This window comes from Nothoprocta perdicaria, unplaced genomic scaffold (genome assembly GCF_003342845.1).
Source record: "Nothoprocta perdicaria isolate Ctin4 unplaced genomic scaffold, notPer1 scaffold_397, whole genome shotgun sequence".
Classification (NCBI taxonomy): Eukaryota; Metazoa; Chordata; class Aves; order Tinamiformes; family Tinamidae; genus Nothoprocta; species Nothoprocta perdicaria.
In genome coordinates this window covers 100912-111243 of record NW_020455640.1, presented here as the reverse complement: position 1 = coordinate 111243, position 10332 = coordinate 100912, and the positions used below count along the sequence as shown (strand labels likewise).

The window sequence follows — 10332 nt, the reverse complement described above, 5'->3', positions numbered from 1 at the left end:
AGGCTGTTGATGACAACTGTTTCCATGTCTATGCACTCAGTTTCCTAGTCTGGAAGCAYAGCTTGTATTCCTAAATCTACTTGTTTAATTTTTGATTTATTAGTTAATTATATCATCAGGAAGCCTGTGCTGATGAAGGGGATGGCTTCTTGAGGATCTTGGGGATGGCTTAGACATCCCACTTGCCACACATGGACTAAATCRTTTTAGGCTTCTAAACCCCTGACTTCTCATATTCTTGAGAAACAAATCACATAAGAAGYTCCCGATTTGGTTAAGTGGAGAACCACAACTGCCTTCTTACTCATGGTGATGTTTACTTGGGCTAGCACAACGTTGAAAACAAAGAATTGAGTTTCCATCACAGACTTGCCAGAACAGATGCTCTTGCACGTAAACAGCAAGAGGGCAGTTGTTGCTGTACCCTTTGCAGCATCCCTGCAGATCTGAAGCGGTACTAAAGGCTGCACCGAACTCCTGCTGCAATCGAAAGCAAAAATCTGATTTCTCACATGAGCAGCTGTRCGAAAGCTGTGCAAACATTCTCAAAAATAACTCTCCCAAGACTGCAAATAATAAATGCCCTGGAGGTGACTGTTTCTCCTATACTTTACAAAGAAAGGCACAAGTAAATTGTTCTCAGGGAGGTGACTCTTGGGGAGGGGATACAACATCCACTTACAAATAAGGATTTTGAAAGCTTTTTTTTTTTTTTTTTTTTTTTTTTTTTTTTTTTCCCCAGGAGGTAGATTAAAGCATAAAGGACTTTACCTATCAGGTTTTATCACTGCCATTGAATTGCATTTGCATGTAAATCCAACCCCAAGCAGTAACTTAGCTAAATACCAGTCATCCTGATACAGGGAGGGCAGCATGGCAACATCCCATCCTCTTAGACCAGAAAGGAGTTAAAACTCATGCTGAAAACATGGCTAGCCTGCGAGCTGCTGACTTGGGAGGTGAACTGTGCTCCCTCCACTAACACAGAGGAAACAAAGGCCCTCCTTCTTAGGCTCCTATCTGCTCCATAAGGCTGCCTGGTGGAAAGAGCCAGCAGCAGCCAAACCGTCCAGGTATTTAGAGCAGTTTGAACAAGTTAAAGGTCTGCTGTGCCCTGGGATTGGTTTGGATGGTGTGCGTGGAAGACTAAAGATCTATTATTTGCCTCCCTGCTTGCAATATACTGGGCAACAACAACTCCATTCACAACAGCAGCTCCAGGAGATCAAGCCACGAACAAGAAAGCTGCATTTTTGGGAAGGGTCAGAAGTTCTAGAATAAASTAGGCTCTACGAAAGGCAGGTACTCAAGTGAGCAAAATTAATAAAGTGGGTTGGAATGCAGTTCTAGCTAARCAAATTGAGCATAAAATGGAAACTTTGACGGCAAACTGTTGAAAGGGGATCACACTACACTTGTCAGCCCTAATTGATACCATCAGGCTTCTTTCACTAAAAATATCTCTTTCAAAATTAAAAGCAGAAATGCCTAGTCTGTTACTTCAAAGCAATGGAAGAGGCAACAGGGAAGTGTTTGTTCTTAGATGACAAATTCTGTCGCAACTAATTCTGCAGTCTTGAGGGTCTGCTGTGAAGCTGCAAAACAAACGTAAATAGTTGGAGTAAGTACAGCCTCAGAAATAACAGTCCAACTGAAGCAAAAGTCCCATTGTCCAAGAAATGAGAGCAGCTTAAGTGCCTCCAAAAAGAGCAGCTTTGTTTAACATTAGCTTAGAAGTTTTCTGCACATATTGCTTTAGAAGAGTCCTTTGATCTGTTCTGACCTTTGCATGGCGCAGGCCACATGAGAGCTCTAAACCTGTTTGTGTTCTTGAAACTGGAGTTATTTTTGGAAAAATAACCAATTTTAACTACTCATCACTGGAGCATTTTATGCAGCACCAGTGTTAGTTACCTTTACCTGTTAAAACAGGCACCTTTTTCAATATTCAAAATTACTTGCTTTCTACCACTAACTGCTGGTATTATCTTTGCCYACTAGATTTAAGAATTTCAGAACTTCTCCTACCAGACGTTCAGTGTAGGTATCTCTGGATAACCACAGTCCATTTCACTATCCCTGCAGRCCAAACTCACCAAACATCTCTCTACCTTCCGGCAGTTCCTCTCCGATTCTGTCCAACATTTCAATATTCTCCCTGGACTGTTGACAAAGTATCTTTCACCACATCCACAGAGGGCCATTGCAGAGGGAAACTGGCTTTCATTCATTTCCTCTTTCCAAGCACTTAGGGAATCTCCATCTTTGCAGTATTATATTGGAGCAAGCATCAGTTAAGATACTCTGCATCTGTAAAGACAAAACAGAACACCCGCCCTCATCCCCACYCCCTGACAAAACAGGGGCACAGACCCTAGAGAAGTCAGGAAGGCTTCAATGGAAATTGTCCAGGCTTCATGAATTCCAGGGAAACTAAGACATTGTGTCTCTTCTGAAGAGCTTGCTGTGCATTTATCAAATTTGGTTGGAACAGCACCTATATACTAACACTCACCATCCAACAAATGCCCAAGGTCCCACAAGGAAACAACTTTTGCTACTTTCTGCTTTTCCACTTAAAATATTGCAAACATTTATATATAAAAAAAGATGCCAACTAAACAGATTCCCAAACTTAAGACTTAAGCTAAGAACGTTAAAAATCAGYAAGTCCATCGGAAGTAGTTAGCTCCGTCTCCAGGATCAGCAGTTAGGTTTTAATTGACCACTACTTTACTGAAAAGGTAAAAAAGAAACAAACAAAAACCCTCAGCACTTAGCTTCTCCTCTACAAATTAAGACACTTGATTAATTGTTGGGTGGAATAAAAATAAAGGCTTGTAGGAACCAGGCCGGACAGGTAAAGCACAGCAAGAATTTCTATACATTTTATTTCAAGTTCACTTTGTTAATGCTAAGATTTCATACCTAGAAATAATATTTACTACTTAGCTTTAACTGATTTAAGATTTTTCACTCCACGTGAACGCAACATACTGAACAACYTCCAATTACATTCTCACTAAAACAAATAAAGCTGTTCAGACTGGGCTCCTATACTGCTGGCACAATCCTAACATTCAGCAACAACGGAATTCAAGAAATGCCTTATTATGAAAATGCTTCAATTCCAAAAACTTCTGGTATTTCACTGGTGAAGTTATTCATAACTTTGAAGAAAAAAACAGCCCCTGCAATCAAGTTGTACTTCTGTTTTTATTTAAGTTCAAAAAAAAAATACTTAGAGCAATATTTACACATTCAATTTCATAATTCCTCAAGTAGTCCTGATTAATAAAAAGAAAAGATTCTTCTAACAAATATCAGATGTTCTTACTGTGAAGCGTTAAGACTTCTGGAAAAGCGATTAAGTGTTTGCTGTTAATTGGCGTCTCCAAACCCACAAGAGAACACTGTTCCTATAACATAACTCTCCTCTATCTCCCCCTGACCACAGTAATGTTTTCCAAACTTGTACTGATTTCCAGGTATTGAAACAATTAGTAATGGAAGAAAGGACATTTCTGAAATATGCCAAATTGGACTGTCARTTCTAATATTAAAGACAAGCTTTGGAATGAGTTTCATTCAAGTGGCAACATCGTTTTTCAGTTTTCTGAAGACGTGTTAACACTAGAAAAAAATTCACTTTCTATCCAAGACAGTTTCTAAACAGAAAGCTTTTCCAGAAAAAAAAAAAAAAAAATCAACTGTGCATTTTTAAAGCCTCACAGAACTAATGTATAAAAACTTTAAAATTCAACCCTTTTTCTTTTCTTCTAAAAAACTGCTACTCTTTCTGTGCTGCTTTTYCCCATCAGCCATGTCTTTGGAATTAAGACAATCTGTTATTTTTCCACTTCCTTATTAGAACCTACACAATCAGCATTATCAGGTAAATGCACCCCCATGCTCCGTAAAATGTTAGAAGCAGGTCCTGCCAGTCCAGCCTGAGCATTATAGGATTCAAGTATGTTATCCATGAGGTTCATATCCACATCGATGGGTGTCAGCTCAGGATCTTCAGCCTCAGAATCGTGGCCAGCCTTTTGAGACACGGTTGCTTTAGCAGAACCCACCTGGCATAAACACAAAGAGAGTTTTACCATGACAAATCTTATAGGAGGTTAAAACAGGACAAACCACAACACAACAAACAACTAAACAGGTCTGCAGCCAAAGTTCAGTGTATTACATGCTGATTACACAACTACATTAACTTTTTCATTTTTTTTGAAACAAAAAGTGCAACTCCAGCACGTTTTACTTGCATGTGGGATTAGCCTAAGATCAGAGGACCATAATTGTGAATCTTATCACTCAGAATGACCACCTGAGCATATTTCCTCTTTCCTACTAAAACTCTAAGGAAAGGATTCTTCTACAAGCTACCACTCAAGAGATACTTACGTCTTTCTTTTGGGTTGTGAAACTTCTGCCAACACTGGTATGTGCCAGTTCTCGGTCCATCTCCTTCATAATTGACCTGAGACTGCCTGTATCTTTATTAGGTGCCTTCTGGGCTTGCCTTTGATTTTCAATCTCTAAGTCTTCATCATCCTCATCTGAGAACTCAAGCTCCTCTTCTTCATCCAAATCATCAGAATCCAGTTCTTCAGAGTCTTCTCCCCCTATATACAGGGCAAAGAAACCAGTGCAGTAACAACGGATAATCAGAAAGCCAAGAGAACCCAACTAACCAAGTCAGTCTCACCTAAAATTCTGTCTAAGGCATTTGTAAAAGAGTCAACATCAAAGGTAACATGAGCTTCATCAGATGACCTGAAATATAAACAATTTTTAATTAGTATCGATCTTATGCTTGCATAGGGCTGGCATAGGCCAAGGAAACAAGTGGCATRTTGATCTCCTCAAGCTACAAAACCCTACATCATATTTCAAACATGAACACAAGCACCATAAGAGGATCMGATAAAGAGTATAAACTGAGTACATCCCTATGTGCTATGTGTTTTAAATAGCTCACAGCATTATTGTCTCAACAATAAAACTATTAAGAAGAATGTGGACAATATACTATTATATAGTCCTTTGTTTTTTAAAATTGAGGGCCTTCTCACTCACCATTCACATACCCTTTTCCAACTCCAACAACTATCATAGTGACAGTTTGCTTTTGCCTAGACAGCAAGTACCTTCAGTTAGCACTTTCCCTCCACTGCTGGGACTAATGACAGAATTCCAGTGATTCGTTTCTTTGCTTCCCTGTGTACAGTGTGTGCTTCAGTGATAAAAAACAGGCACAATATATTCAAAATATTTATCTATAAATATTTTTATATTTTATTTCTATATATATTTATCTATTCAAAATATGTACATACAAGAGATTTAAACGCAACTGTGCCATAAAATTCAACAGTCTTAACTGAGGGTGTCTGGCTCTAGAAGTTAGGTTACATTTTTATTTGCTTACAGCCTCACTAGAGGCATTTTAGMTGCCTCAGTACTTAGTCCTTCATGGAAAGAAATATATTCAGCACTGAATATATACCTTTGTTTCAGGCCTCTGCTTAAAAGAGCACTTGGAAATTCTGATATTCAGCATTACAAAGGCTCCGAAATGGCAGCAACAGAATGAAAACATAATCCATATCAACCAATACACTTAAAAATAACCTTACCATGGCATTTCTGCTCCTTCGTGCGTGGAGACTTTTGATACAAAAGCCTTCATGCTTTCAGCAACTGCTTCCAAGTCATACTTCTGTTCTTCCTCATTTGAGGAAGTATGGGACTGATTTCTTGTCTCTTTTAACATCTGGTCTAGCTCATCTAGTGAAATATCCAGCCAGCTGTCATCTGCAAGCACATAAGCCATACTTGTTAATTGTGCACAAGTCTGTCTGCCTGTAGGATCCRATTTAGAGGATTCCAAGAATTGTTAGTGTTCTGCAACTTGCTTCTTTTGAGCTCCTACTTTTTCATGCTCAGAGTCCAGACTGTTTCACTGCTTTAAAAGACTGCTTTTATGTACACCTTCAAAAGACRTGAATGTGAATATTTCTCTTCCCTCCCAGCAAATAATCATTTGCTATAGAGTCTACCCTTGCTCACCATCTTCTGGAGGAAGACAAGCTGCTTCTTTCTCAAACTCCTTCAAATCAAAGGTTGTTGTCTGCAACAGTGTCAAAACTTCATCCCCTGAGCTCAATTCAGAGCTATTGGAAAAAAAAAAAAAAAAAAGAAAAAAAGTAAAGCCAGCTTAGTGAAATTTTTTACTAGCAACACAATCCAATGGCATCACACACTCCACATGCATGTTTTGGCTCAAAGTCTTATTATTTCTGCTGTGCAAAAACACATCAAAAAGATAAGCAAAATTTGCAGAAGTACAAGCATGCTACGCAGACAATATTAGCCAAAACAAGGCCTAGTTAGTTACTGTATTCCTCGCTGACAGCTACAAAGCCCACTTCTCCTTTGCTTCCTTTGTTTTTGAAATTTTGTCTTTATTAACATCAAAATGGCTAGATTCCAAAGAGCACAACTGGCTTCAAGCAGCTAACAGTCCAGATATTACAAGCTGGCAAAGACTCGGATATTTTCACACTGATTTATTTTTTTGGATTTGATCTTTTGGACAAATCTACAGCCAGCTGTCTGCTTTGATCAACAGAAATGGATTTACTCTGTATTTATCATTCATTGAGACTGCTTTTCAATGAGACTTTTAAACAATTTTAGTAGCCAACCAACCAAATGAATAATGCTTTTCTGTCACCTCTTAAACCATTTGGAATACCTTAATATTTTACAGAACCAAGACAAACAGTTACTCAACCAATAACTTATACTGGTAGAGAATACTCTAGAGGAATTAATAGCTGTCTGCTCCAGCCAAGCATCAATGTTAAACATACAATGGAAAGCAGCTTTTCTGTTTAAAGCAGGAAGAAAAGCAAAACAACAAAGTTTTAGGAAAAGTTTTTATAGGCATTGTGTATAATTAAGGATGAATTTAAAGTGGCTCTTACCTTTCTGGCTTGGTAATGGAGCGCTGGAAGTAATCTTCTGCCTTATACAGCAGCTCCTTATACTTAGCAGATCCTTCCAATTCTCCCTGTTTGATACAAGCCACAAGAATGAATCTGCATCGTGCTCCCTTTTCACAATCAGGATAAGGACAACTRTTCGTTACAAAGAAGTTTAGCACTGTGAGAATCAAAACAATTCACTTGGAATATAATATTGGGAATAGGCTTAAGGTGCTTTCCAAGTCAGATATAAATTAGAGATAGAGATTGCAGCATCATTTGGTTTACGCTGACAATAAGGAAAGACAACATTGATTCTCACAACAGCAGTGTTTTAAGGAGCTGATGGAAAGGTTACAATGCGCTGGAGTTGTGAGTGAATCTCTTGCATTTTGTGCCTTGTCCTCAGAAACTGCATTGCAGGACTGTAAAAATAATCTCTTTTCCCCACATTTCCAAGATGTTAACGTAGCCACACCACAGACTTTAACTTTGGTCAAAGGCATGTTCCCCACCACGACCTAACACTTCCTTTCCCGAGAATCCTACACGAGCTCAAGTGGACTACTTGCTGTTAAATACAGAACTTTAAGAATATTTAATTCTAATGGCATGCAAATGAAATGCAAAATACCGAAAACCATTATACAAAACCATATTTTGGTTTTCTCTCTTCAAGTGCGGTCCTCCTTTTGCACTTGATTAATTTGCATGGGAATTAATCCTCAACACCTGCTTTTTCCTTTTTAATTTCAAAAGGAAAATAATTCAAATTTCAAATCGGAATGACTATGTGTTTCTCTGAGAGATACTCATTCGCTTTCCACAGAGAGAAGCGTTATATCCCCTCCTTACTGACGTTTGAGAGCTAAAGGTGCATTTTTTGTGAATTACACAATTACACACACAYGCACACAACCTCACCTTGAAATAGTTTTTTTCCTTCAGGCTGCTGAGGAATCTCTCCCACAAGGGACCACTTGAGACGCYTGCCTTGGAATCAGGGGAAACTTTACATTTAGAGCACAAAATCTCAAAGCCATGAGCCTGTACGAGATGGCAACAAAGGCAGGGTCTCAGAATGTGACAGATTTAAGTTCATTATTAACAACCACATAAAGAATACACTGCCACTGAGCTCCTGAAGCTGCCATTTAGGAAACAGATACCAAAGCTGACCACCCAATCAATATGATCCACAATTGCTGCTGAGGGAAACATTACCACTTCCAGACAAGTAAGATACTGCTACCTGACTTCCAAGGTTAGTGTACAAAGGTTACCAAAAAAAAATTTGGAGAACAGAAATGCAGCAGTGGCAAAGCACTTCATCTGTCTGCAAATTTACTTTAAATATGTAATTAATATATATTTCTAAACATAAATCCCAGTTGGAACATTTTCTAGGGTTAAAAAAGAAAGCTCTATCTGATGAAAGTATATTCCCAGAATATATTTTTAGAGAAATGGTAATTGCCAATTTGCTCATGTATTCTTGTAAAATCAGATAATCTGAAAACAGAGTCATTTCTTTGACCGCTCTAAACCAACTAAACAGACTAAATGCACGATGCATCAAAACAATAATTACCAGCTTCATGCCCAGTTCGTGGGCTTTGAACTGAGGGTCAGTCGGTGGGGGCAGCGTATATCCACTGCGTCTGTCTGGAACAAACTTCTGCTGTATTAGCTGTGCATACAAACACTTTGTGAATGTAACCTGAAAACATAGAATAAAAGAAAAAAAAAAAACACTCATTCCAGTGGGACCACATTCTACATTGGCATGGACTTTCTAACCTTCTCATCTGTGTTTTACTTTAAAGCACCCATTTTACAGACAACCCTTAAGATGATGAGCAAAAGCTGACATATGTTTGAATAAGACGTGTCACTTCTTCTCTGTCATTTAGTCCATTTGAAAGCCTAGCCATGTCAGTATGAAGGTACCAGAGCTATGAACACAATCAACCTGAAATTCACAGCACGTGTCAAAAGAGGAAATCAGAAAACACACTATTTTAAAAATTAAATCCACAYATTTCTCTAACATGACTACTGAACTTCCATCAGCATCAGAACTCAACTAAGTGATAACACGTTGCATTAGAAGCATCACTTACTACAGTCATCACGCGCTCCTCCGGAGGGAAAGTTTTAAAAATACGACACGCTCGCAAATCCACGGGATCTCGCAGGTAAAAGGCCTGGACTGCTGCAGCCACCAGCGAAGGGCGCTGCTTCAGCACTGCCACAATGCCTGCCGGCAGGTAGCAGTGGGCTCGGTGGAACGAGGCCTGAATTTTCTCCGGATAACTGTAGCACAGGACAGCAATATAGTGTAGTAAGTATTAATTAGTGTAGTAAGTATTAATACAACAATACAATAATTAAGACAGCAATATAGTGTATTAAGCAAGACCATTTGTTTTTAATTACTCTTTCTATCCCTACTTTAATATTAATCAGTACAAAGGGCCAAGTGATTACCAGGAAATAAAGTAAAAACCCAGCTAATCTGCTGCTTGGAGTGTCAGAGCAAGACTTAAAAAAAAATACAGCTAAGGAAACCTTATTCCACACGAGTTAAAAAACTATCCATGTGCACTGGACTAATAGGCCCAGCTACAAAGCTTCTTTCACTGTGCTGAGTGTGGAAGTCACTGTTAGTGCACTGGTGGCCAGTGGCTTCAGAAAAAGAAGCATCTTTAAATCACAGTTCACAGGAAAAATTGAGCGCAAGATTCTCAACACTGGAAGTCGAGAAGCAGCAGTTACAGAACACCACAAACCACACACGCACCCACTGATACGTTTATCCAGCGCTGTTCTAACGGGGGCTGCAGCCAGACTCTCCTCCGATCGGGTGGATAAGAAGGCTAACGCCTCCGCGATGGTGGGGCTGGAAACTGGCGGCTCCCACTCCTTCCCCTCGGTCTCTGCTAGAGGGATGATGTGCAGCTCTCCTTTGTAGAGGAACACCTGGCAGGCGGCAACGCTTTCATCAGAAGGGGAAAAACGGGAATSCACAGGAGGGCCTGGGGGCTCCACACGAACATTATTAGTAAAAAATATATATAAATACGTAAATATCGCCCTTCTTCCTCACCCTGTTGTCGCTGTTCTCGGGGTTCAGCCACTTGGGCAGGAAATCGGCAGCCTCTATGAGCAGGAACTCGCCGTCGTTGTCCTGAACGCTGCGTGAGGAGGAGCGGCCGTTACCTCGGGCAGCCGTTACAGCCGTTACCTCGGGCGGCCGCTGCCGTTACGCGGCGGCCGTTACCTCGGGCGGCCGTTACCTCGGGCGGCCGTTACCTCGGGCGGCCGTTACCTC

General features: G+C 39.9%; 1 protein-coding gene across 1 annotated transcript; it reads right to left on the bottom strand.

Moving 5' to 3' along the window:
* Positions 1 to 3794: 3794 nt before the first annotated feature.
* On the bottom strand, positions 3795 to 10194 carry ECD (ecdysoneless cell cycle regulator; the record flags this gene model as incomplete). Its single annotated transcript, XM_026045047.1, has 11 exons — positions 3795 to 4079; positions 4411 to 4631; positions 4715 to 4782; positions 5646 to 5823; positions 6079 to 6182; positions 6999 to 7084; positions 7923 to 8045; positions 8590 to 8718; positions 9122 to 9314; positions 9802 to 9980; positions 10108 to 10194. Coding segments are annotated over 11 exons (1599 nt in total), but the record flags the coding sequence as incomplete, so codon positions are not given.
* Positions 10195 to 10332: the final 138 nt, after the last annotated feature.